Below are 27,964 nucleotides of genomic sequence, written 5' to 3'. Positions count from 1 at the left end.
GCCCCGTTCAGCGGCGCTGCCGAGCCCCGGGCCCAGCGGGCAGCTCCGCCCCTCGCCCCGCAGTCGCCGGGATGAGAGAAAACAGGGAGAGAAACAACGACCGCCTGGGAAGCAGCTAGTGCGAAAGTAAAGGGGCAGAGCATGGAGCGGCAGTAATGTTCTGAAGGTAAAGCCACGTTCGTTTGCTCGTTTGTTTTGTTTTGGTTTTCCCCGAGCTGTGGGGTAGTTTTGCAGCAGGAATGGCGTCACTTTATAAAAGTTCGCAGATTTTACTGATTTAGGGGGGTTTTCTGGGGGGTTGTTTTCTTTTCTTTTTCTTTTTTTTTTTTAAGTGGGGCTGTCCTATTTGCGATGCAGCCGGGCGAGGTGGCCGAGATCTAAATATAAGCCTGCGAAGACGTGTCCCGAGATAGCGACGCCGATAGCAGAGCTATTGTTAACTTTTGGGATTCCAATTAAATCCTGACACGTTAAATATTTATTTAATGTGCGCGGAGACGGGGAATTCTCGTTAACTACGCTAATGGAGTCAGAACAGGGAGAAAGGTTTTTCTCCTACCCCCCTCCCAAACCTACGTGGGGACTTCCCAGTCTAACTCGGGGTCTGCGTGCTGAAGCACGGGCTGCTGTATGAACATTAAAGGACAAAACGTTTCAGCTTTGTTTTAGGAGTTATGTTTCAGTTGATTAAGCAAACTGGAGCATTTATTTTTCCGTTTCTGCAGCTGAATCCAAACATAACATTCCAAAGGATAAAATCTGTTACAAAATAAAACCTACTTAGTGACAGCTGAAGTTATATTCACGGTCTAAAAATGATCGGAAAGCGCCTCGAGAATCCTAAATGTCATTCCCAAGATGCGGTGAATTGTAATTTGGGTTGTGAACTATTTTAGGGACTGTGCCTTAAATGGGCCCTATCTGTGCAGCTGGAGCAAAAAGTCAATGAACTTTTCCTCAACAGTGTGAAACATGGAGGTGTTGCCATTGTAACTGTAAGGCCAACTTGTTCCAGATTTGCAGAAATATAATGTTGAAAATGTATTCTTCAAATGTTGATCTCCTTCCCTGTGTTTACTTTCCAAATGTATGTCAGAGGGCAGTGAAGAGTGGAAGAAGTCCCATCAGAGATAAAGTAGTGATTGAAAAATAACGTTTGCCTGTTGTTGTGAGAAGCTGCTTGGTGATCACCTCATCTTATTGGCTTCTCCCTCGAGTTTTAATTTCTGTTCTTAAAAAAAAAAAGTGGAAATATCTTTATAGTGAACGGAAGCAAATAACTTAGGACATGCTGTTCAACACTGCACCATGCTACGACCAGTAGCGCTTTTATTTTATGACAGATATTATTCCAGTTGTATATGTGGATGTTGATACTGTAGAGGAAAGTATGAAACCCAACTTTTTGGTCACGAGGGTGGGGAAAAGTGTGTCCCACAGTGTGCCACGAAATTTAAACATGAGTTCTAAAGGCCTGGCATGGCATAATTTGAGGTTTTTTTGCTTTGGTTTTTGTTGCAACGTACCCAGAAGGAGAAAGTCAGGTCCTCTCAGCTGCTCCATGGGAGAGCTTTAGTGCTCTGCATTGCCATCACTAATTGGTGCTGTGCAATCCTCGGGTGATAAGGTGCTGTTAGGAAGTTGTCTTATGAGTAATTAAGTTTAGGTCTAGGTATTATAAAACGCAGTGTCCTCTTGACTGGTCTAAGCCAAAAGTATCTGCATAATGACTGGAGGGATTTAGCCATAGGTATTGTTCTGGCATATACAGTAGGAGGTATTATCTTTACTATCATAGATATAATTATTGTAACAGATCCCTTCTATTTCAGGTTGCTCCTTTTTCCCTTCCTTTCATTTTATTAAAAGGACATGCTGTACCTTTCTTCACTTTAAAATGCTGATCTTATTCATAAGGAAGAGTTGGGGGTATTTTTGGTTTTTTTTTTTAATCTCTGAGAGTGTTTCTGTTTATAGTATTCAAGCTTCTCCATAGAGTGGGTGTAACCAGGAGAAGAATTTGGGCCATAATGCGAACTAAATTTTCAGTGCTTCCACTATTTAGAGCTCCGCTGTGTTAAAAATAGCTTCCCTGTGGTTTTGGCCATGGAGCCACAAATACAAGTTTTCAGCGCTGAGTTATTGTGGATGTTGGTCCCAACTCTCACTACAAGAAATGGAATTCCAGCTCATGACTGTCTCAACAGATGGCTGTGTTGAATGTGAGCTTGCATGTTTGATCTCCTCACTGTCCCAAAGACAGGATTTGTCCCACTCAAATTCCAATCACTTTCAGAAGGGAGCAAACTCAGAAGGCAGAGCTTGGCCTGTGGAGTAAAAAAAACCCTGGGAATAACCGAGGCCATGCTCAGTTTTTCATGAGGTGGTGACTTGGAGGACTGTGCACAAGTGTGGCTGACAGTGGAGGGATGTTAAGCAAGTGGTGGGGAGGTGAGTAAATCTTCAAGAAAAAATAATAAAAACAGTTTTATTTGTAGCTAATATTGAGCACGGTTGACATAAAAGAAAGCTCAGTGATCATATGATGTTACATCTTCCCCGTTGTCTCCAGGTTGTTGCAGGCAGCTTGCAAGAGGTGAAGGCTGTCTTTTCTCTGAGTTGAGCAGTGAGGGTCAGACTCCAAAAGGTGTTCTTTTATTGTGAGGTTATGTTCTGGAAATTGTTGAACCTCACAGGTTTAGAAGAATGGGAGTGAGAGTACTGTGTGTCTATTTACTGTCGAAGTAATGATGAGTGGAAGCTAGGAGATAGTCTAGAAAAGCAGCAACACTGGAAGAATATTCAAAGGAATTGTACCATTTTACATTCTTTTATTTATCATTTCTTCTGTGGGGGCAATGTATAACTTTGTGTTAATCAGCTGGGACATTTTTTCCATTCCTCTGGGAAGGTTTCCGCCTCCCCTTCTGAGAAGCAGACTGAACTTAGCCAAATGCTGTGCACAGGTTTCAGTGGTAAAGGGTTCCTGCTTTGATAGGGACTTTGCAACAGGTCTCAGGGTTCTCAGGCAAAGCCTTCTATTCTTGATTACTTCTTAGGCATCTTAGTCTTCCTACAGTGTTCTGTTGCCCTTCTTAGGACTTTGACTTTTTTTGTCAGGTCTTTTGACATTTATAAGTTGAATGGTGTGTTCAGTTTTGAACCTTTAGCTGACTCTCAGATCTGTCATCTCAAATACCATCTCTAAGATATTCACATTTTTATTCTGTAGAGCGTGACAAGACAATGTTGATTTGAATTGACAAAACCTCTACACAGTGTCTTTGTTTCAAACGTCTTAGAGATGTAGCAGTACTCAGTTACCTGTTTGATCTCATTTATCCTTTCAGTCTAGCTAAGAAAAGCTGGCAGCTTTAAACTTGCTTAGGAGTGTATCTTTGGCTTACCTGCCCTCCCTGATCTACAATTCCATGTTAACGTCTTATATCTATAGCTTCAGGAAACAAGAGTAATCCTTCCCTCTCCTTCTTTGTATTGCTTTGTGAGTTGAGTAACGTAAGATTTCCAGAAGTGTGGCTGTAACAATAACAGGGAACTGAATGGCCACGAGCCAGCTAGCGTAACTTTGCAGCAGCCCACATCACCAAAGGCTTAAACACTTCTCATAAATAAACACTTCTAATATATTTCATCCAGACACCGAGCTTTTTTTTTTTTTTCAATTAGATGTAACTTTCTTAAATGTGTGATGTGATGTACACAACATTTGTATTGCTTTCTTGTTGTGAGGCAGCCGCTTACCATCATTGTGCTGGCACTCAGCGTGCTGTACGTTGTGAGGTTATTTAAGAGGACCAAATGGCCAGTGTGAACATTACCTTCCTTTCCACTGGCTCTGCTTAAACATAACGCTCTTTTTCTGCCTCAGAAACGCATGTAAAGGTATGTATAGTATGTTAGCCCCTCCTTAGCCTTTCCCACCCTGAAAATTTTCAAACAGGGATGGCACGTTCCTCTCTTCACTGCCAATAAAAGAAATAAATAAATAAAAAATTCCTTTCACGGCATTTTCCCCTCCCCCCCACTTCTTCCCAGCTGACAGCTGTGAGTGTAACTTTCAGGAGCTATCCTATCCAATTCCCCTCACTCTGTTTTTGAGTTGGATTTGGTTTAAATACGCAAATCATCTTTCACACTGCAGGGTTTTTTTAAACATAGCAATGAAGTGGCTTTGCCAATGCTCAGTGCAGGTGGAGACGCAGCGACTTTGTTTGTTTGTTTTGAATGTATGTGTTATAAAAAAAATAATTCCCCCCTCACGTCAATTTAGAAAGTTGTCTGAGAATCATTTTGAATAATGCAGTCATCTCTGAAGTGACAGGAAGGCCAAAGTTTCATAATAATAAAGCTTTTTTTTCAAGATGATTTCCTTATAATTCAAGCAATCTATTTGATTTTCAAACTCTTTCAAACCAAACAAAAAATCCTATTAACAAATGGAAGGATCATATTCAAAATGTAGCGAGAAAATCAAAATAATGTAATTTAAGAAACTTATTGAACTTTGTGGTTGCTTTTCAGCCGTGGAAGTCCTGATACAAAGTGGGGCAATTTTTCAGTTGATTAGTTTGTACTTTGATCAGACCGTACGGTTACAGCTAGCTCCAACATAAACATGTACAGCAGCTCAGGTTTTATGAGAAGACAGTTTTCTGTCCTCACTGCCATTAGGCTGTGTGCAAAGGAATGTGAGACAGGTAGTTGTACTTCAGTTGATTTTACAAAGCCAGAGGAAATGCGTAAAGATGTGTGCAGTTGTCTCTGCGGAATCTGAACACACAATTATAATTAAATTGTTGAGGTAATAAGAAGGTTAGCTGGTTATTTTTTCCTGAGATGATCGGAGTTGCATGTCTGTATTTTGAAGACACCAGGTTTGCCAGGGCTAAAAGAGGACTGATGGATTCATCAGTTATGAAATTCACGAATTTCCTGAATTCATAAAATCCCTTGATTTCTGGAAACTACGTTCAGGATGCCTTGAGACTACTTGCTGCAAGCCTTTTATTGAGCTTTTTGTTACCGTAGTACACCTGCTGAAGTACAGCAGTAGAGATTTAAGTGACAAAAACCATGTATATTGTAGACAGGCATAAGTGGTGTTAGTTTTCTTGTCACCTTAAGGGTGTACAGTCTTGGATCATTAGATGGTAAATGTAAATTAGCCTTTACGCTGCCCCACTGACTAGAAGAGTCAGTAATCTGTGACAAAATGACAAAGAAGAGGAAAGCTGTTTTTGCAGCTGGTAGATTATACAGTTTTGGACTAGGATAATAATAAATATATTGTGCTTAAGAGCCAAGTGCAGTGTGTTGCAAACAGACATGCTTGACTTGCCAGTAGTTTTAAACTGAGAACTTTGCACAACTCAGTTTTAGAAAACTTGCAGTTTTCTCTGTCCTCTCCCATATGCTTGCATGCACACCTGCAGTGTTCTTGGTCATTAGAATTCTAGAACCTCTGTAGGAGGAAGCACATCAGGCCTCTGCCTTGCAGCCTTGCTTGACAACATACAACTGTTTTGTAACTTCTTTTAATAAGAGAACATTTTGTTTTGTGGAGACATGATGGCTGGCACATGAACAACACCTAAAATGCCTGCTGCCAATTTGTTGTTTGTTACTTGGTTTATTAATTAAGTTACACAAAAGATTTGGAAAAAGACCAACAGTTGTTTTTTGTTTCTTTTTTGTCCCATATTTTGGACTGCCTAGCCAGAGGAGAACAATTGCTGGTGCAGAGATGCATGAGAGTCCCCAAAGGAGGTTAGCTCTGTTCTTTCACTAAACTAGACTGAAGCCATACACCTTCACTGTTGTCATAAATTTTAGTTGAGATATCCTGTTGGTCTATTCATTGAACTCTGTATAGATCTGATCAGAGTACGCCAGTGCTAAAAACTTCTGTTGGCTTTAAAAACAATCAAAAGCCACATGGTTTTGAAACAGAAAATAATTTCCTAAAAGTGAAAACATGTTTGAAATTGAAACTTCAGTTCACTGAAGTTGGCTCACTGGATTCTTTTTCTCATTTCTACAACCTTTACCTTCCTTTTGTTTAGTTTTTTTCTTAAGTTACATAAATAAAGCGTAGCGTTTCATGTGGTTTCTTGCTGGCTTAATTATGTAACATACAAAATGTAATGTCTAGATGCAATCACTTTTCATTTGCCTGTTTCTAACATTTTTTTCAAAACAGTAATTTTTTAGTACCAAGATTCAGTTGGCACTCTGGATACAATTGATAGAACAGATTTTTAATGGCTGGAAGTTGGTGTAGTTACGTGTCCTACAAGAGATAAAAATTTGTATAGAAATGATGGTTTGGCCTAGTATATCCTTCCTATGGGATATTTTTGCCACAGGAAGTAACTTTTCTCTAGAAATTTATGTAGTGGATCAGGCTGGGATTCAGCTGAGCTCAGCAAAGTGTCTGAAAAGACCTCTGGTCAGCCTCCTTTCAGGCACCTTTGGATTATGAACTAGTTAGTAGTCTTCCTGTAGAAAGTTTCCTCTTAAAATCACTCTGTGGGCTAAAGTGTGAAAGTCTTTGCTCTGTTTGTGCATCTTCTTTTTACCCACACAAAGATAAGCTTCTCAGCTTATCAGTGCCGTCAGTTTGGGCCTTGGCAGTACATTCTGGTGAGCAGTTCAACTTGCAGTGCAGAGCACACCTTTCCGTGCAAGTCTCTAGAGCCTCCCTGCCAGTCTGTCCTTCTAAGAGGCTTTTGCATGGAAAACTCTTTTTTTTTTTTGTTATTGATTTCAGTGGAATTATGCACATTCTTTAGTTCTAGCTGAAACCAAGGGTTTTGGTATTCTTATCTTCTGTGGTCTGTTGACGGGAATGTCAAAAATTGAAAGGATGAAGTCACGGTCTGGAACCTGAGACCCTTGTATCCATCGATTTACATAGTTTAAAATGGCACGAGATAAACAGTTAGCTGGCAGTGTGCTTGATCAAGGTCAGGCATTGCTGTGGCTCGCAGGAGGTGCTGGCCAAGCAGCTCTGTGCCGTGAGCTGCTCTGCACTTCAGCACGGAGCTGGGAGGAAGCAGCAGCCATTTCCACAGCATGCAGCAGGGGCTGCGAGATAAGTTTTTTTTGTACGAAAGTCCTGGTGCATGCACACGTCTGTGGAGCCGTTCCTAACGCTGCTAACAGGTTATCCCAGATCTTTACGCTTTTACGGTCACGATGAGATCCAGCTACTTGTAAGCTGTAGCTCAGAGCCGCACATAAAGCTCAGGGACGCACAACATCCCACAGAACAAGGCCGGTGCCTGGCCCTGGGGAGCAGATGGGGCTGGCTCCCGTCCCGCAGCGTGCCTGGCTCGACCTTCGCTAGGCCTCAGCTCTGCATTCCTCTCCAAGAGGTTCGTGTGGGGCAGCACGGAGCTCAAGGAAAACTTTTTATTCCTCCATCTTGAGGTAAATTACGCTCGGGACAACAAAACGTGAACGCTTGGATGTGAATTTTTTTGTTATTATTTGATTTTATTTAGTGGCTACTGGGAACGACTACCACAGAGCCCTTCCGCCTCCCCCCCTCAGCGCTCCTGCCCCGGCCCTTCCCGCCGCGTCCGCTTCCTCCCGTCCGTCGCGCGGGGCGGCAGCGCGCATGCGCCGCGCTCCTCATCCCGCCCGCGCCGTCCCCCCGCCCCGGTTCCCCCCGCCCTTCGCGCACATCCGGGTCCCGGCGCTGGCCCCGCCGGCGCCGCCGCGCCGCTGTCCCCTCCGCGGGTGCCGCATAAAGTTTTGTTGAGAGCGGGCGGCAGAGGCCCAACCGCCGCCTCCAGCTTTAACGGACGGAGGCCGGGAGGCCGCCTCGCTTCGCGCCGGGTGGGTCGGGGCGCCCCGAGGGCAGCCCGTGGGGGGGCGGCGGCGCGGCCGGGCTGGTGGTGAGCGGGGGGGGGGAAGCCGCGGCCCGCTGGGAAACTTTCTTCCTCTTTCCGTTCCCTGCGGCGGGCGGCGGGGGCCCTCCGGGTGCGCGAGGCCGCTGAGGGGATCGCGCTGACAGCGGGGGGCGGCCGGGCCGGGTTGGAGGCGGCAGGGGGGAGATGGGGCAGCCCTGCTGTGTGCCTGAATGGAGAGACGCGGTGCTGCAGTGCTAACGAGAGGATGGGCTGTTTCGTGTTTGTTTGTTTGTTTTAAATATACGAGAAACTTTGTTTTTTAAATGGTCTTAAACTCCGGACGAACGAATGCGTGGAGTGATAAATGCCCGTGCTCCAAGCGCTTTGGTTAAGAGGCACTTTCTTGCAGGCACTTTCTTGCAGGCACACTTTTCCAACCCAGAGTTCGGCCTGTACTGCCAGCTGCTTGGCAAAAGATGGATGGAGAAGGGCAAGTTTTGTTTTCTGAGGGCTGTAAAGTTAATAGGAGGAAATACGGTCTTGTGGTTAAAGCACAAGACTGGGAATCAAGTGATCGGTGTCCTCCTAATGGAGTTTCTGATAGCAGTTTGAGCAAATCCAGTGAGCCTCAGGGAAATGAGAACGGATTTCCCACAGGCTCAGTGATAGTTGCTGAATCTCTAGGTGGAATCTGGGTTTATAGCTGGCATTCAGTGAGTGATGGGAGTGTTCTGCTATAACTAAACTTGTGAGGAATAACTGTTAGCATGAGCACTAGGCTGTAAGTTTTGGGCTGGGAAATGAGATCGTCAGCGTGTGGTGGCTTTAGATGAAATCTGTGTTAATTTTCAGGTAATTTATCTGCCATATGTGGCTTTAAAATTGTGAGGAATGAAGCTGGTACTGTGTGCTGTGCTTCTCGATGATGGGAGTTGTGCACAGAGCGTCCTTCCAATGCTCTGAGGAATCGGAATCTGATTGAAGAGGAAGGATAGAATGGTGCAGACGTTTCACTGTCACGTGCCCGTGCTGTTCAAAAGCTGTAATACTTTATGAAGTTGGCAGCTGTTGGTACTGGAAGTTAATAGAAGAAGCAAATAACTTAATTGAAGATGTTTCATAATTAGTGTGTGTTGTAACTTCTGAGCGCTCTGTGTAGGGTGTTGCTGAATTTAATGTCTTAATCCCTACTGTTTGATAGTGGTTTACTCTTACATCTGATATTTAAATTTTGTTCCCTTGGTCTTGAAATTGCTGGTAAGTGCTTAATGGCACTTATTTTTGAAAACAAAATCGCAGCAAACCTTGTTTTTGCTGGAGTTCATGTCCCCAAACCTTTAGTTTTCTTTAAAATATGGAGAAGATACACTTGAGGAAGGAATGTTCTTGTTTTGTTCTTTTTTTCCAAAAGAATTTCCTAGTGGAAGCCCAGGAACTGCACAAGATGGGCAGTCGTGGTAGGGGTGAGAAATAGAAAAAGAGGATGAGTGGCTTCCTTTGCATTTTTTTCTCTCTTGATCACAAAAGGTCACAGCAAAAGGCTGTACAGCGATTGTGCTGCATGCAGCTGCACTGGGTCCTTTTTGTTGGAGGTTCAGAGTTTTAACCTGTGATGAACCTGAAGGAATTGTAGCTTTGGCCCTGTGCTTCTTGGTTCTTGTTATGAAGTCCAATTCTTCATCCTGCAGCTTGAATAGATAATCTCTTTAGCAAAGTTTTCAGGATGGTACAACATTATCTGAGCTGGAAGAAATTCCATCTCTCAAGATAGCGTGCTAATGCACTATTAAGTGTAGTTTATATTTCTGTAGTTTGTCTAATGGCCTTTGAAAATTATGCAGTGATCTGTAATGCTCCAGAGGACACTTTTAATTTCAGTAGGATGTTCTCTGTGTTCTGTTTATGACTCTCTAGAGAAAACTCTTAAAAATCCTTTGTTGCCTTTGCCAAACTGTGTACCTGCAGCCATACTGCTGTGGCAATTCAATACAAGCCTGTATTCCTTCCTTCGCTGCCAGTTAAATCCTTCATGTTGATTCAGACACATTTCTTTTACTGTCTCTGCTGGCTTTGTAAAAATCAGTTTGAATGTGTTTTTTTTCTTGGAAGGTCTTGAGATAATTTTTTTATAGTGGCTGGTTTGTTTTGTTGAAGGAGAGCAGAATTAAAAGATATTTGTTAGCTGAGAACACTTGAGGTGTTTCACGACTAACACCGATAAACAACTCATTACAGACAAATTGAACAGTAGTTGAGGACTTCAGCAGTTATCATTAGTCACAGTGCAAGTTCCTGTGCTGTTTTCTGGAAGCCTTTTCAGCGGTGCTCCTGTGACCACGTAGAAAAGTTTGGCTGGCACTTCAGTGTGCTTGACCAGCGTGGGTTGGCAAGGTGCAGGACGCCGTCTGCCAAGTCTGTATCCCTGCTGACCTACCACCAAGGCTGCGCCTGCCAGGACTGTCATCCTTGACAGAGGATCTTTGTCAGAATTGCTGCTACTGATCCACCAACTATGAGGTAGTGTCTCTGAATTCTGGGTCAGTGGATGTCACAAACTGACAAATTTAGAATACTTCGCCATTCATTCATTCTGTGCAAGGGGGGAAAAAAAGCTTGCTGAATTACTATTGTCAGTGTCCCCTCCAAATCCTGTAGCTTTTGTAAACTTGTCACCATCTTAATGCAGTTCAGTTGGAATGGAAGTGTATACACTCACACACAACTTTATTTTTTTCCTATCTTTTAAAGCTTTATGAATGTCCGTAGCCCCTGCTTTCAGGCTTTTTGTTGGCAACTCACATATTTAGTGGCAGTGTTTAGGATTTTATTCTTGAATGAAGACCTTTACATGAGCAGCCGAATTTTTGTAAAGCTTTGTTAATTTCTGCATGTATTTTAGGGCGTTTGGAAAGTGTGTCCATAGGTATGACCATAAGTATGTCCAATTTTTCCCACTTCTTTTTTTCCCAGATGGAGTATTGAGTCCATTTTAAACATTGTTTGCTTGGCCTTGTCTACCAACAGTGGCATAAATTTTTGTTGTCACATGTAGTGAAATGTAACCATGTCCTTGTATGTGAATTTAATTGAGAAAGGGATGCCAGCTTGTAGTTATCTGCTGTGGTTACAGTAGATCCTGAATATCCTTAAAAATATGAGGCAGTGTGAGGGCTTGACTGTCAGAAGTACTTCCTATGATAGATGATGACATTTTTCAGCATAACGCTTCTGTTGGAAAATGCCAGTTAGCTGAGAGAGCAAATGTTTCTGGTGAAATACTTAGAAGAGGGATTCTGGTTCTTGGGTTGAGTTTGAAACTTTTGAGAACTGCGAAGTCGTGCAAGTAGAGCAGTTTCAGACACCAGGCCCATGCAGGCACGTGATTTTTCTTTTCTAAATGAATGTGTTAAGAAATAGGTACTACCTTTTTCCAGGCTTGGAAAGGCTGGTTTTTAGCTCCTTCTGACTCCCCCACTCTGTGTCACTCTTTAACTGTTTTTGTTGTGGTGCAAAATGAGTTTTCAACTTTCTATTCTTTGGTCACATTTTCTCCTGTGGTTTCCTTGGCATCGTTTGGAAATTGATATGCCTTTGAAATGCTGTGGGGTTCTAGTGAGCTCTTTGTATTTGGACCACTTTTGTGATACAGATCACTTATTATCACTTGTTCTATTTTATTTTTTTCAGTGAGTTATAAGAAGACTAAGAAAAACCGAAATCATCACCTTTGTTATCTGAGCTGCATGGTTTTTATGATATCAGTTCTGCCATGTACTTGCATTCATTACTTGCATCTTGGGCTTGGCCTCACCATTTTTGTTTCTTTGAAGAGTGCTGGTTAAATACTTCTCAGCTGACAAGAGTTACATGCTTCATTTTTTTTTTAAGCTGTGCTAGATGCTGTACAGATGTGGAAATGAACAAGTACTGTGTGAGAAAGTCATGTCTGAAGTTATAAATGCATTTTTTTTTGTTCGGGGAACCAGTCAGAGTTAATAAAATTTTTGAAGGTATCAGACAATTCTTTTCTGGTCTTGTTTACATGTATTATTAGTTAGAATGCATTGCCTTACGAGGCATGTTTAAAGCAAACAAGTCCTGTGCTAGTATAAAAGCAGCAGTGTTTCAGTCAACTGGATGTCCCCTTAGATACACAAGTCCAGTTCTGATGGAAATACCACAAGTTCCTTGTTGGTATCCTCCATAAAATCTCTTTTCATCTTTTACTTACCCCAGGGGACGTGAATTAAACAAATAGTTGATAATATTCTTAATGAGTAAGCTGTCGCATAGGATAATTAAAGGAAAATATTTTGTGTTCCAAAGCTGTGGTGATGGTTGGGAATTATTGCCCAAGTTCTTAAGTGTGACCTGAGGATTAATTTTAACCTTAGTATGCAGGGGAAAAATATGGAGCTAGTGCTTATACCATGTTTGTCCTCAAGAAAGGACTAATTTAATGCCATTGCATTTAAAAGGAAAAAAAAAGATCTGACTGAAACCAGGTGGACGTACCAGGTTGTGCTTTTGAACAGTTGTAAGAATGTACTGATGGCTGGATATATTGTAACAAGCTGTAATTGAGGGTTTTGAACTTTCTCTTTGTGCATGTGGGGTGTTGGTATGTGCGCGGACTTCAAACACTGAAGCATATCGAGGTTGAAGGGGTCAGTTTGGTTAGGCACAAAAACTGACTGCAAAACAGTTTGGACTGGCAAGTCTGAAGCAATTCTAATAAACTACCAATTGTGGGACTGGTTAGAAGGGCTGGTTTGTTTATGTTATGAAATTGAGTCTCCAAGCAGTTTCTAATCATGTGCAGTGAAGTTCAGCTTTCAGACTGAGTATGATGCTACAGGAAGCTTTCTTAATTTGCAAACAAGTAAATTAGGCTGGAAAAGAATAACACTTGTGCATTTGAAATGCACGCTTAGTGTTGACAGCAGGAAAGGAAGATAATGTAGTTGTTAACCAATTTATGCTTCTTATGGGGTGATGGACTACTTGATTAATGGTACTTAAAATTCAGATCTTGCAGCTGGGAAATTCTGTGTTTGGAATAGGAGGCAGTAGTCTAAGAGATGCTCAGAACTACCAGTATTGGTGAGCTGTGCTGTTAACTTGCTTTGTTTGTAGTTAGTTGGCTTGATGAGGCATTAAGAAGGGATTCACACAACTAGTTCTCTTCCATTTGCTCTACTCTTTAGTGGGAAGTATCAGCAATGTCTGCCCCAAAGTCTTAAGGGATGCAGCCCCCGCTACCTTTAGTTTCTATCCATTCAGATCCCCCTCGAGCCATCTCATGCAGTACTGTACTCTGCAACATGGTTTCCAACTAAGATTCTCATTCTACTTCCACCTAAGGAAGTTATTGCCTGCTGATTCTTGAGGTACAACAGTGTGAGCAATTTATGAGACACTATGAAGGGAAATGTCACTCTTCAAAGCATGTTTTTCTGCTCTCGCATCTTACAATGTTGTGCTGCTGGTAATGCATATGTCTAAAACCTAGGGAGAAATTGGTTGTAAATGTAGATGATCTGGTGAAGCTTGTAAACGTCATGATTATATAGAAAGCTGTCAGTCATGAGGTGCTGGGATTGTATCAAGTGCAAGTAAATGTTCCAAATGTGCTTTATGCACCTCATGTGGAAATGTTAAAACTCCTGAAGAGTTGTAGCTTCTATGTGAAAATGTTTTGATTCCTGTGCATAAATGCCCAAACCCATGCTTTGTGACCTTAAATGGCTCCAAAGAAGGGAAGACTTTGTCGACAAATAATTTATGAATCTTTTTAATACCATTCTGGTATTTTTTAATGAGAGAACTATAAGTCTTCAGTGTTTTTTGTTCCAAAACAAACTTCTCAAAGGCCTATGACGATGGTTTCAGTGTCACTTAGGCTTCTGGAAGCCTGTCAGCAGTTTGTTGCTGGGTTTCTTTTTCCCCACGCTGCTCTAGAGCAGGTAAAAATGCACTTCAGAAGAGTCTAGAAAGCAGCATGGGTGGCTGGTGTGAATTTGCTGCAAGCATTTGTATCATTTACAGCTTCTGCACTATCATTTTTCAGTGGTTGTATGTAGAATTGTTATTTTTTTTGTGAGGCTGCTTCAGGAATCCTTGTGCTGCTAGGCTTTGCGTTTGATCGGGATTCTGACTAACAGAAAGTTTTGAGAGCAGATTTTTTTCTTTAATTAATGTTTACAGAGACAAAGTCATTTCTCAAAATTCTCTTGACTTGCCCTACAAGTACCAGTTACTGTAGGGAATTGCTTTAGTAGAGCTATTGCAGCTTTCTTTGCTTCCAGTTAGCTTGTTTATTCTGAGTATAGTCGTGTGTAAATGATGTTGAAACGATATACAGCCTGCAAAATTTCATTCCTTGCTATTGCATGTCCTACTGCATTTGAAATACTGAAGGAAAGAAAAATGCACGTGATCATAGAAGATGGGGCAGTTGTAATGGAATAGATTAGCTGCAAGAGCTAAGAGGCGTTTATTGAAATGTCTTTGGAGCTTAACTTAACAGCAGGATTTCTGCCTCCATGCTTACAATTCTTTGAAAGCATACTTAGAAAACAGCAGTTTTTAATTGTCATCTCGTTGGCCTAAGATTCTAGGTGGGTTCATTTCCTTTGTAGGGGTGTGAGCAGCTTCTGAAATCTTGCAGCTATTGAATGTACCCAAGGCTTGGAAGTTATTTAATTGTGACCATAAACAGCTTTTACTTTTTAGAACGCTAAACTTTTATCACAGTAAAAGAATAAATTTAGTCTGGTTTTGGCCAAGTTTATCTCCCTTTATGTATTTCTGTTACTTTGAAGGGTGAAAAGGTTCTCATGTGGAACTATCCTAGGGAACTAAACCTACCTTGGAGGTTGGCCATGTCCTGATTTCTTCAGAAAGTCGGTGAAACATAATTTAAAAAAAAAATAAGAAAGCTTTTTTTCTTTTCATTTTTGCAGTGCCCTCTTCTAAGGACCAGGTGGGGCAGTGGGAAACATCAGACTTTTTAATTTCTCTTTGTTTTCATTGTGTTTGTTGCTATCTTCCGTTTCTTTCTGTATTACTGAAAAGCTGAAGAATCAAAGAAGTGCTGGTGGGGCTGAGCTAGGAGTGAAATAGGTGCATTGGTTTTTTTTTTCCTGTGAAAGGTTGGTTATAAAATTTCAAACCTGTACTCTTCATCACAGCTGAGTGTCTTTAGTTCTCTTCCCCACTTCCCTCACCTTCTGTGGCATAAAATCTGGAATGGTTGTATGTGGGACAGCATAAATGAGGCCCAGAGGGGTGTGCTGCATCTTTTATTGGAGCTGCTTACTATGTAGTTTGGTGTGGGCTTGAGCTCTCAGTGCAATACCAAAGTACAGTAAATGAGTAGGGTTAGTGAAAGCCTTTTTGTTCCTGTTATTCTTGTTAAGGTACCCATCCATGCCTTTAAGTGTGTTTTTAAATGTCTAAATGCTTGGAAAAGCCTTATCAGAAACTCAGTCAAAGGTGGGAAAAGATAGCCTTAATTAAATGCAGGAATCGAAGGGAAGCAGAGTAAAGGTTCACAGACCTTCATGTTAGCCCTTTTTCACTTATGTGCACATTTGGTGTTTCAGGGTCCATTAGGTTTTTTAATTCACCGCAGTTTATCAAAAGTTGAGAGACAATGTTGTTTGGCAGTTCTGTAGCAAGAAAGGAAGCATCTTTTGTTATTGACATCCTTTCTCTTAGCTCTGCTCTTGCTTTTTGCCAGCTGCTCATTGTCTATACTTGCTTATTTAGTATTCACAAGAGATTTTACAAGTTCTTATCAGCTCTTTGCCACAGGACATCATTTCCTCTTGTCATCGTTACTCCTTAATTTGGGAGGGGGGATGGTGTGTGAAGGGTGTACAGGAGAGCCGGTGAGTGGCAAAAACACCATTCATGAATCTGCTTGGGGTGCACAGCCTTGTTTTGTTTCTTCTCTCCTTTCTAAGGCAGTTCATAGCAAAGGTCACATATCCAGTGCTTGCTCTGCCGTGCTCCCCCCTGCTCTTTTCTGGGGAAAGGAAAACGATTTTTTTTATTTTTTTTATATTTTTTTTGCCAAAAGCTAAAAATATCCAGTGCTTCAAATATTCTTCTTAGAAGATATAAGGAAGTGCAGCGTAAAAATAGCTGTAGCTGAAAAGATTGGCCGCAGTTCTGAATGGCTCAGAAGGGATTGATTTGGGGGGCTTCATGCTCTTTAAAAATGATGGAGTATCTAATTTGAGCTCAGGTATTTGAGCTGTAGTGTTTTCTCCTTTTCAGAAATAAAGATCTATTTGTAAGGCTGATTACTTCTCTGAAGCAGTGTCTGTGGATCCTGCTGCTTCCACCATGACTTCTGCTTGTTTCTGGTAGCAGCTTTGTATCTTCAGGTGAAGCTCTGTGATATAAGACAAATATCTTAAAGCAGGTTTCCTGTTTGTTTTCAGCTCCTTTCGGAGTTTCCTTCTGAAGAAGTGTTTGGACATTAATGTTGACAGAAGCCATGCAGTCTCTTTGATCCTCTAAATGTCTCTTTTCTCACCTATTAGAGATGAATAGATGGGAACTCTGGTAATGTTTTCCTATATTCAGCTTTAGGCAGAGATTCTAGTAGGTTAGGAGGTTTGTTACGACAACTAGAGTTAAAGTGAGCATTCTTCTAATAGTATCTTTTTTTTGTTCTACGTTATTATTTACTTGTTTACTAATTGCTTGTTTACTTGTCTTCTTGATAGAGCTAAGTTGGAAGAGTTGATTGTTATTTTTGAAGTGAAGACTTCATCACTGACGTCTATATGTTTATTTGTCAGCGTCCAAGAAGTAATACAGCTTACCAGTGGCAATAACTGCCTTTGGTATACACTGACATTTATTTGAAAACAAGAATTAACAAAAAAAAGGCAAAACCCAACGAGTCTTTTGAAGACGTGTGTCAAATGACGTCAATGGCCAGTTTGTTCTCCTTTACTAGCCCAGCTGTAAAGCGTCTGTTGGGCTGGAAACAAGGAGATGAAGAGGAAAAATGGGCAGAAAAAGCTGTCGATGCTTTGGTAAAAAAGCTGAAAAAGAAAAAAGGTGCTATGGAAGAACTGGAGAAAGCTTTGAGCAGTCCAGGACAGCCCAGCAAGTGTGTTACCATCCCTCGTTCTTTAGATGGACGACTTCAGGTTTCTCACAGAAAAGGCCTTCCCCACGTAATTTACTGTCGTGTCTGGCGTTGGCCTGATCTACAAAGCCATCACGAGCTGAAGCCATTGGATATTTGTGAGTTTCCTTTTGGATCTAAACAGAAGGAAGTCTGCATCAATCCTTACCACTATAAGAGGGTGGAGAGCCCAGGTATGTTTGAGCGTGGCTATCAAAAAAACAAATAAAATCCCCAGGAATCACATGTTCTTTGCATCAGTACCATACGATTAACCTAACTTGGTGTATGAGGAGGTTTGGAAGAATAACATCTTCAAAAGTGAATTTTTTCTTCTGAGGTTATGGTGAGACGTTGTCCATTCCATACCAGCTGTTTTTCCTTATGGTAAAGCATGGCTTTCCCACAGATCTTTAAAGACTGCTACCTGTAAAGTTAGTGGCAAAGTCCTCATTTGCAATAAAGAAGGAAGGCAGTGATCAAAAGTCTCTGCATCTCTGTTGCAACTGACTGTTGTCTGCACGTGCTTTAGCACTTGAAGTCTGAATTCCAGACTTCGGTACTCCTGAATTTGAAGGTTGAAATCCCAATTTAGCAATACTTACGTATTGTATTATATATATATATATATATATATATATATATATATTTTGTCTTCAATGAAAAGGTTTAGATGTAGCTGTGTAGTTTGACTAGTAATATGGACTGAATTTCCATCTGTACTGCTTTTGTAATACGCAGAGTGGGTTTTACACTTCTAAACCAGTAGTTTATTGTGCACTACATGTGAACTGCTTTGGTGTTTTGTAATTTAAAAAGTTGCTCTCAATTGCATGAAATGTAAGTGTATTTCTGCTCTGTTTTTCTGCAAGATTGCAGTGTTAGTCCTTCATACAGAGAGAGGGGTTGGTGGTACAACAGATTAATGCTTTCCTCCATGCACATTGGTATTGAAATTTTCATGGTGAGCAAAATTGCACGTTGTTTATATCCTTTTCCTTCTATCTAAGTGGTTTGTTTGGTTGGGTTTTTTTGTTTGTTTTCCAGTTCTACCTCCAGTGTTAGTGCCTAGACACAGTGAATTCAATCCACAGCACAGTCTACTCGTTCAGTTCAGGAACCTAAGCCACAATGAACCACACATGCCACATAATGCGACGTTTCCAGATTCCTTCCAGCAGCCCAACAGCACTCCATTTTCCATTTCACCAAACAGTCCCTATCCACCTTCTCCAGCCAGCAGCACTTACCCAAGCTCCCCAGCTAGCTCTGGACCATCTAGTCCATTTCAGCTACCTGGTAAGTACAGCCTAAATGTGAACTTAATGGAGAGATTTTATTGCAGTACTTAGCTGCTGTGATACTTACAATAAATTGCTTTGTTTGCATTTTAAGGAATTTTAATCCTAGTTTTGTTGCTGGTCGGAGTTGACTGTCATTGTTTTGTCTTTCCAAACGTTCTCTGTCATGTATACTGTAGTAGTAAAATACTTTGCACAGCTTCAATATAAGATAATTGATGTGTGCTTTAGAAGAACATCTAGCAATGAGAGAAAGCAGATGGAACAGTCCAAGCAGAAAGTTTATTAATATTCTTCTCTGGAGAATACCTAAATATAGCATTTAACTGAAATAAAAAATAATTCTCAATAGGAGACTTAAATACTTTGAAAATAATGGTGGGTGGGAACTAAATGGAAAGAGCAAAGGAAAGAAGGTCTTGAATCTGCCTGGTTATTGCTGTGATTTATAAAGCTGAGAAGGTAAAGGATTAAAGAATACATTTTTGCAGGAGCTCAGAGGCCTTGTTAGTGTCCATTCTACATAGTATCCCTCCTCTTGTTGTGTGCAGCTTCCTGCAGACCAGGTGTTTTAACCTCTCTTGTTGAAGGCTGTTTTACTGTGTTTACAACTCAGCTGTAAAGCGCAGAAATAAATAGTCTACGTTGTTGAGGTTTATTTGCTCTTTTTTTTTCTCTTGTGTGTAGCTGATACTCCACCTCCTGCATATATGCCCCCTGATGATCAAATGGGGCAGGATAACTCTCAGTCTATGGACACAAGCAATACAATGATCCCTCAAATCATGCCAAATATATCTACCAGAGGTAAGTTGTATAGTATGATGCAGAAGTAACCTTGTTTGGCTTCTTAATGCTCGTAATCAAATTGAATGTATAACTTCAAATGGTGCAGTAAATCTGTGCTGGTAAATTGAAGCAGTACAAAACAAAAAAGGATTTGCAACAGCAAGAACTAAGAAACAAAATTTGCTGTGCTCATCTGCCTCTTGCTTTTAATGTGTAATGTGGCTTAGTGTAAGTTGAACTTTTTCATTTGCTGCTATTTTTACCTGCTGTCAGAATTGTATATGCACAAGGGCTCTGAAAATTATGACCCAAAATACCAATAATTAAAAAAAAATTGAAAATGAAAATGTAGACAGAAGAATCATGTGTCACCTGATATCACAGTCATCTGAATCTTTTGTGTAGGATTTTCTTTTTGCTTAATATCTGCCTTAAAACAGGAAAACAAAATCAATGGTCTAGCAGAAATGTGTGAAAGTAAGTTAAAATCATTAAGATTTTAATCAAGACTTGCTCTTGCCCATCATAAATACTGACCAAGTTGTTACTTACCTATTGGTATTTTGAAATGCTTACAGTTTCAGATGTGATGTGTTAAATTTTATGTAAACTGCCATTTCCATTTTGCTTGTTTTCAGATGTTCAGCCTGTTGCCTATGAAGAACCCAAACACTGGTGTTCGATTGTGTATTACGAATTGAACAATCGTGTTGGGGAGGCCTTTCATGCATCTTCTACAAGTGTCTTAGTAGATGGGTTTACAGATCCCTCCAATAATAAAAACAGGTTCTGCTTAGGTTTGCTCTCAAATGTTAATCGCAACTCAACCATTGAGAACACTAGACGACATATTGGGAAAGGTGAAGTTTCATTCTGTTTTGTACACTTACAAAGTTAATCCTTGCTTTTACTGTTACTGGTTTTATTTATGAGTAGTCATTGTAGCGTAGTGCAGAGATATTGAAACAGTTTGTGATTTATCTTCCTCTCTAATATCTGAAGATATTTTTTCCCTGTGGATTGGTTCTCATCGATCTAGGAGTTGCATATGTCTTTTTCTTTAGCAGTAATGTAAGAAAGTACTTGTGTTTACAAACTGTTGTTGTAGGGGCTTTTTTGTTACAGTCAGTGATACTCTGTATGTAGAAAGCTTTATTTCAGCACCGACAAACGCACAGGACTTCTGAAATCCTGTATCTTCTGCTTAAACACTTCATGCTGCTTTAGAGTGTATCAGAGTGCTGGTTCTTCTGTTCATGGAGCATATTACACTGCTGTCTGCAGTATGTTAATATCTTGCATAAGTTGGCAGCGAGACTTTGAAGTGCTAATGTAAAACTGCAAGGGCTCATTTGTCTGAGTGAATCCATGGGTGTGTTTGTGTGTGGGAGGGATTCCTGGAGACAGCAGGTTGTGCAGGATCTTCTAGTTTTCCCATAATGTTTGGCTGATAGCACGTAGAGATGCACAGTGTTCATCTTTGATGGAATGTGCTTGAATTATCTTAAAATGCAGTGCTCCTTTTCTGAGTACCTCCTTTTTCATAATTAACTAAGTCCTTGAGAAGAAAACCTGCCTTCTCTTGCATGTATGAGACATTTTTTAGCACATAAAATCATTTGTTATGTTTGAACTCCTGTTTTCTTGATACAACTCACTATTACTGATACTGCTGAACTTCAAGGCTTGTAATGTCTCTTAGAAGGCTTTTAGGTAGAAATTAAGCATGGCAAAAAATTGCAGTTGTTCTGGAACCAAATGCACCTTAATATTTGTTAGAATATCAAAGTAGATGCAGTTCCGTTGTCTGAGAAAAGGAAATGGTATCAAGTGAGAACAGCAGACTTTTGGGAGCTGAATGGAGGTAGGGGAAAAGCTGTGTGAGCTTCTTTTGGTTTGAGTCACTGCTGTGGCTGATACTAGTGGACAAATGTTACGTATCCACTGGAGAAGGTAATAAATCTAAATTAGATCCAAAATCTTGTGGAGTATTGATCTCAAGAAAATCTGGAGCTTTAAAATGTCTGTGTGTTTAGTACTAATTATTAATCTAAAGCTTTGCTTTACAGTAGCAATTCTGAGTACAATTAAGATTGTTTTGGTATACAATATTATTTGTTTATGGCTTTTGTTTGGAGAATCTTATGATTTTTTTTGCTTCTTTAAAGTTACTTGCTTCTAATTTCTCAGCTTTTTCTGCAGAAGTATTGCATTGCAGGAGTAAATGACCTCTAATTATACACTGGATTATTTTTGAATTACCAGTATTCTTCTCAGACTGCTGGATGTATCTTGCTTCTTTTTAGCTCCCCCAGTAGGCTTATACCCAAAAGAATTTAGCAGCAGGTGGTAGTTGCCCTTGTCTCTTTAAATAAACACGATTGTGTAGTGAAAATGTGTTTTTGCACACCCCAGATTTTCTGCCAGCTGCTTATAGTAGGTCAAGCCAGTGGTTCCTCTGGGTGAACTTTGTCCCACCTTAGTCCCAAGTGGATCTAGCAGTGTTCACAACAGTTGTTGCTGTCTGAAAGATCAGCTGGCATCTGTTGACTTGCTGGAGCCTCGTATGGCAAAGCATGGAGCAGTCAGCAGGGCATTTCAGAAAGCTTACCAAAGTGAGCCGCATCTCAGGTGTGTGACTGTGACGGGTGGAGGAAAGGGAGAAGGTCTGGCAGAAAGAAGGCAGGAATCTCAACTGAAGTACCAGTGAGAGTCTGTGTTTGAGCACTGAAGGGATCAGTGGGTGGCTTTTATAAGTGTTGAATAAGATGTAGTGCTCTAGTAAGCCATTCATAACAGAGGAGGGAATAATTTATATGCATAGCTGAATGCAGACAGTGGTGACAAATCTAGGGCCTCCCTTGATTTTTAAGGTCTGTAAATCCTGATATTGGTTAAGTTGTCCAGGTGGTTGGACGTGCATCTTTTTTTGCTTGATAAAACGTGCCAAAAAAGTGAGCAGGCTGCAGACACACTTTCACATTTGTGTTTATCCCTGCTGCTGAGAATTTCGTTGGAATTCCCATAGGCGGAAGTTACCAGTTTATAAAGCTGCAGTTTTAAAATCTGCCTGAATTCTCTAGGAAACTGGCTTGGAGTAACTGTTGGTGTGTGGAAGTAGGATTTTTTTTGTCTCTTCTGTAATTGACGAGAGAAGGACATCTAGTGGTTGATGTGTAATGAAGCTTGTATTTTGAAATGAGAAACTGTTACCCTGTGGGCATAAGACAAAACAGCTTTTCTGAAAAGCTCTTCAGACAGAAAACTGAGTTGCCTCTGATTTCAAGGGGATTGTATTAAGTACTGTATTTTTGGAGGGGAAAAAAAATTAATGCTTTTCTCAAACTTTGTTTTCAAGGAGTTCATCTCTACTATGTTGGTGGGGAAGTCTATGCTGAGTGTTTAAGTGACAGCAGCATATTTGTACAGAGCAGGAACTGCAACTACCACCACGGCTTTCATCCAACAACTGTATGCAAGATTCCTAGTGGATGCAGCCTGAAAATCTTTAACAATCAGGAATTTGCTCAGCTTTTAGCTCAGTCTGTCAACCATGGATTTGAAGCAGTGTATGAGCTCACCAAAATGTGCACCATTCGAATGAGTTTTGTAAAGGTAAACAAATTATTTTGAGAGGCATTTAAGCTTACTGTGGATTTCAGTACTCAGCAGACTGTGCCAATGTAACAAAGCTATTTTGACCTCATACGAGTCTTTTCAATTTAAAATATAATGGGAAGGTTAATTATGGAAAGGGAAATCGATGCAAGAAAAGCACAGCTTGTCTTGTTAACGATTGCCTGTATTTACTTCAGTATTCAGGACATGATTTTAATCATTGTAGCTACTGTTAAATTACGAAGGGAGGTCTGGACTTGTGCACTGAAGTTGAATGAGCAAAGCTAGCTAACTACACAACCCCTAAAAAAACCAGTGTGGGTAACGAGGAGCATAAGTGATTACAGAATAGATGTTCAAACTTTAGACACTTCATATAAATAAAGATACATACCTGCATTTTCAACATGGAGAAAATACACTGTTTAACAGAACAGTTTGACATTACAGATTTATTCTCATAGTAGTGTTTCCTCAAATTGGCTGCCAGTTTCAGATTTAGCTTGAAGTTCAGGCTTGTGCCATCCAGATTTTTTGTCTGTTGGTTTTTTTCATCTTGTCCAAAAAGAAAGCTTGAAATGATGTGTTCAGAGTTAAAGTGAAGTGTACTAGGAAGTCTTTATACCACAGATATAAATAGACTTGTTGAAGTCAGTACAAATCACTAGATCTTGCCTCAGGGTACCCCAGCTGTTAAATACTGAGTATACAACGAGCTGCTTTTCTGAAATTGTTGAAATTTTATCTTGCCAATTGTGATAAATGCTGTTCAGATGGAGTGTGTGGAGGAAGAAGTGGAAAAGAACTGTAGCTAAATCGAGGAACCGCTTTGGAGTCAGCAGCCTGCTCTCCAAAGGAACTTGGATGGTGATGCTGGGCCTCTAGCAGGGAGGACTTGATTGAGGCTTCTGAGTGCAGCTTCTCCGCCACTCCTTTCTGACCTGCTGATTTTTGTTTTCTTGAGATGATAAGAATTGTTTAGATTTTGAGTTAACTTCAGATAAATTCCTTAGATGATGACTCTCTGCTAGTTGTCAGTACAGTTATTTCTAGATGCAGGCATGTTTTCTTGATTGATAACGTGGTGTTCATTTTTTGTAGGGGTGGGGAGCTGAGTATCACCGACAAGATGTCACGAGCACCCCGTGCTGGATAGAAATTCATCTTCATGGGCCCCTCCAGTGGCTGGATAAAGTACTTACACAAATGGGTTCTCCTCTTAATCCCATTTCATCTGTTTCATAGTGTTGAAATTCCATCTTCAGCCTTATTTTTAGTGAACTTATTCTAATTCTAGAGAAATTTCCAGCGTGGATACTGTGAGCTATATGGAGAATGGATCTTATGGTTTTACTTTCTTTTTTTTTTTTAAATCCCTTTGTGACCAATTCCATTGTGTATAGCTGAGCAGTTTTACATTTCAATTTGTTCTTGTGATGCTTAAGTGACAGTTGAGCCCTAAGGGAAAAAAAAAAAAAAAAAAAAAAAATCTATTGGAAAAATTCAGAACGCTTTTCCCCTCCTTGGAGTAGAATTTAAACAGGCATATGTCTTAACTGGAAATTATTTTTTGTCCTGTAGGGGCAGAATGATGAAGACTGACTTCAGAAAATAAATACATATCATAGTTCGTTGTTTTTTTTTAATGTTTATAAAAACGTTTGAACATGTGCAGCTCCAGCTTGCAAGCTGTATTTTTAGTGTAGTTGCTTAACAAATTAAGTTTGACATCTGTCATAAAGAAAATTAGGCTTTATTATGGCTAATTTGCCTAATTGAACAATGTGACTTTCTTTAAATGTACACATGAAATATACTTTTTACAAATGTCGGAGTGGTGTAAAAACACTTTGTCTATTGGAAAATGCTGTCATAAACACATTGTATATGAATGCAGAATAGCAGTTCTTAGTCTTTTCCCACTTCAGTTTTGTACTATTGCTTTTAACCACCATTTTAAATAGTAACTGATACAAGGTAAACATCTTGCACGTTTCTGGAGTAGTGATTTTTGTTTTTCTTTGACTTACACTCATGCCATTTGGATGTGGTTGCCAAGGCCTATTTCTTTTTAGGTACCCTGCTCTATTTTAACATAAACACTACTAGTATTTGTAAATGGCAGTGCCTTGCTATTTTTTCGAAGGAGTAAGTTGTTTTTTTAATTTTCTTTTTGGTGTTTTAGCTGTTTATTTTGCCTGTCTGGAATTGATCTGTGTTAAGCCTTTTAATCTCTCAGTAGTCATTATGCAGTATTAGTGATTACACTGTATTTAATTCACTTTCAGTATGAGTTTGAGTCTCTTTGAAGGCTGCGAGTGGCTTAGCAAATTAGTAAATGAATGCAGAAGCTCTTCCTTCCAGATCATGTAATTTAATACAGGCCTGTTGTTAATGACCAAAAGCAATCACTTCTTTTGTAGACTAACAGTGATTCTTGAGCCTGTTCTTAGCGACAGGTGTTCGGTCAGAATACTTGTAATTGGCAGCTTTATGGAAATCAAGGACTGCATTAGTATGAAATGTATCTTTTTGTAAGGAATTACGTTGCCTCTGCTGTTGTATTACTCAAACACTGTACTAAACACTAAAAGAAATCAGCTCAGTAACATACGCGTAGTTTTTCCCCTGTAAAAGTAAAAACAATTGAAGGAACATTCTAAGAGAATTAGAAGTGAGTTATACAAAATCCATTTGCATGCAGAAAAAGACCTACTGTTAGTTTTAACTCCTCCATTTTCCTGGATATCTTTTCAGGACAGGGTGCAGTGTCTGGGGGAGAGACTGAAACCTCTGAAATGCAAACACTTATTAAAAGATGTGCTGCAGTTAACTACTGCAATCCTGAGATGTTGATTGCTTACACAACTTCTTTTGTCTTCTATTGAATGACAGTTTCTGCTCAAATGTGGAAATCATGCATTATATGGTACCTGAGTAAGAGGTCATAAAGGAAAAAAACTGTTTACGTGTCATTAAAATGTTTCTTATGAAATGCCTTAAAGGAATAAACTGTAACACTTCTGCAGAACCCTCATGTTCTCTTGTACAGGTATTTCTGTAGTACTTGGTGATTTTTATTGTTGGTTTGTTGTCTTTTTTTGTTGTTGTTCTTGTTGGTTGTTTCTTTTTTTAAAGCAATTTCTTCAATGTGTGTTAAAGCGAATGTGCATCTTCAGGAGAAGGGAGGAAAACAATATTTGCCACTCACTTCTGGGGTCTTCTCTTTCATTCTTCGAAACAGCAACCCTGTTGACTGAATAAGATGCAAAGTCACTTGGCCACAGGATCAGGCTTCCCATTTTCCTCTCCCCGGGCCCGACTTCTATCAAGTTGCTGAATATGTATATTTGACACTACGGATATTTTTCTTGACGAGCTTTTAAAATGAATGTCTTGGCACATTGGATCAAAGAAAGATCTCAGTTGTAGGTACAAGCTTCTGCTTTATCCAAAATGTTTTTCACCCGGCTTCACCTCCGCTCACTTGTTTGGATGCGGCTGACTAAAGGACTGAAGAATGGGCGCTGGAAGTAGGTGTTTGCAAGTCAGAGCTGCTGTATTGTGGTTAGATTGGCTACCCATGCAATGAAGCATAATTTCTGCAGTGCTCTCTAGCTAACCCACTTCTGATGCTGTCATTAAGTATTAAAGTACTCTGGCATTTCTGTGCTTGTGTACATACTCTTGATCTGTAATATATGCAGTGCTGAGGTTATCCTTGCGGCTGCTGATTTTGCCAGGGCAGGCTTGCAGGAGCAGACCAAGTAAACGATTTGCCTACGCTCTGCTTTTCTGTTCTTTTTAAGTAGGACTTATTTTTGAGAGCTTCTTGGTTGATGTGCCTACTGGTTCATGGTGTTCCTGATCGCATTTGGTTTGTCTGTGCTGCCGATGGAAAGGTGAGATAGTGCTGCATGGATAAGTTGGATGAGAACTGTTTGACACTAATTACGTTTTAAGTGTAGTGATAACAGAGATTGCTGCTTCTGTCGCAGCGTGCTTGTGTGTAAGTCACTTTATCTAGATGGAGGGATGGAGAAATGAAATCAGCCAGTAGCGTGGTAGTGGAAGATGAAGCATTATATATAGCCCAGCTTAGACTAAGTGTTGCTCTGCAGCAAAAACTGTTTTGGCTTTTATAAGTGTAAGTATTTTCTTCTTTTAAGGCCTGTTTCTACTTACAATCAAACACAGCACTAATTAACAGCTTTGACAAGACCAGCAAGGAGCCTGGAACAGGCATACACTGAAGTTCTTTCTGGGTTTCCTTTCATAGTCACTAAGATAAGATCTGATCTTGGATATTCCTCCTCTGTGGGCATCAGTCTTGCTGGCAGTCAGACCAGCGCCTTGTGGAAGTATTGCATTCGTTTCATTACATCAGACATCAGATAGTTACTCATGGAGGGCTGGTGTTGGTTTATCGTATCTATAGGACCAAAATAAAGCTTCTAGTATGGCTGACTGATGAGAGACAATTAACAAAACATCCCATTAACTGAAACAGTGACGGAGTGGCCTACACACTGATTCTGTGTAGAGCTGTTTAAAATACTGGAATGCTTTCATTTTTTGCATGAAGCTATGGCTTTTTTTTCCCACAGTATTACAGTGTGTAAGTTGTCAGTTGGGCAGATACTCTTAGAGTGTACATCCAGACAGACATTGAAATATTTCAAGCTTTCCCTTTAGTTTGAAATGTTTTGGGGTTTTTTTGTATATTGTTTTAGTTATCCAAAGTACAGCTAGTGATGGTCTTAAAACAACAAAGCAGTTTCTAAACGTTTTGCTTCAGAAGACAAATGTGACTTTTTGTGGTTGTGAAGTTGCTGTTTAGGAAGGAAACCCATCCTGAATTCGAATCAATAGACCAAACCATCAGATCACAACGTTAACTTGCTTTATTGTGCTGCTCCATAAGCCTGCTTCTGTGTTTGTTGCAAGCATAACCTTTATGCTTTTGTTTACATTGTAGGAAACACAGTTCTAGTGATGAGGTTTTTCATTTAACTCTAAACATCTTTTTATTTTGTTAATTTTAAAATTACTAGGTTTTGCTATGTTATGTTTTTAAAGATTTTTTTTTTTTTGCATTCTGCTGCTCGTATTTCAATAAACATACAAAAAAAAACCAACAGATTTTTTTCTGATTTTCTTCTTCTCTATCTCATTATGTGCTGAAGAACTTATTTACAAGTGTTGGTTTATGGTGAGTTCTTGTAACT

The 27,964-nt window shown here is 40.2% G+C and overlaps 1 protein-coding gene across 3 annotated transcripts; it reads left to right on the top strand.

Annotated features, from left to right (window-relative positions):
- The first annotated feature begins 27 nt into the window (after nt 1-27).
- Nucleotides 28-27,874, top strand: SMAD5 (SMAD family member 5). 3 transcript variants are annotated; one of them, XM_052689586.1, is made up of 7 exons: nt 28-166; nt 16,694-17,222; nt 18,076-18,327; nt 19,017-19,136; nt 19,757-19,978; nt 22,477-22,733; nt 23,838-27,874. In XM_052689586.1, exons 2-7 carry the CDS (start codon nt 16,820-16,822, stop codon nt 23,979-23,981), a joined length of 1,398 nt encoding a protein of 465 aa, XP_052545546.1. In that variant the 5' UTR covers nt 28-166; nt 16,694-16,819; the 3' UTR covers nt 23,982-27,874. The 3 variants fall into 3 exon arrangements, with proteins under 3 accessions (XP_052545546.1, XP_052545544.1, XP_052545545.1); XM_052689584.1 differs by having other exon boundaries at nt 16,619-17,222; XM_052689585.1 differs by lacking the exon at nt 28-166 and adding an exon at nt 7,704-7,863 and having other exon boundaries at nt 16,619-17,222.
- The last annotated feature ends 90 nt before the right edge of the window (nt 27,875-27,964 follow it).

The sequence above is a fragment of the Tympanuchus pallidicinctus genome, unplaced genomic scaffold (assembly GCF_026119805.1).
Source record: "Tympanuchus pallidicinctus isolate F22 unplaced genomic scaffold, pur_lepc_1.0 scaffold25, whole genome shotgun sequence".
In the NCBI taxonomy this organism is placed as follows: Eukaryota; Metazoa; Chordata; class Aves; order Galliformes; family Phasianidae; genus Tympanuchus; species Tympanuchus pallidicinctus.
The sequence above is the reverse complement of the archived record's forward strand: the minus strand, read 5'-3'. Positions and strand labels throughout refer to the sequence as shown.

Excerpts from the sequence above, each read along its gene's own strand:
- SMAD5 (XM_052689586.1), top strand. The coding sequence starts at position 16,820 with ATGACGTCAATGGCCAGTTTGTTCTCCTTTACTAGCCCAGCTGTAAAG. Across the intron at positions 19,137-19,756 it reads GCCAAATATATCTACCAGAG|ATGTTCAGCCTGTTGCCTAT; the intron begins GTAAGTTGTATA and ends GCTTGTTTTCAG. Across the intron at positions 19,979-22,476 it reads TAGACGACATATTGGGAAAG|GAGTTCATCTCTACTATGTT; the intron begins GTGAAGTTTCAT and ends TTTGTTTTCAAG.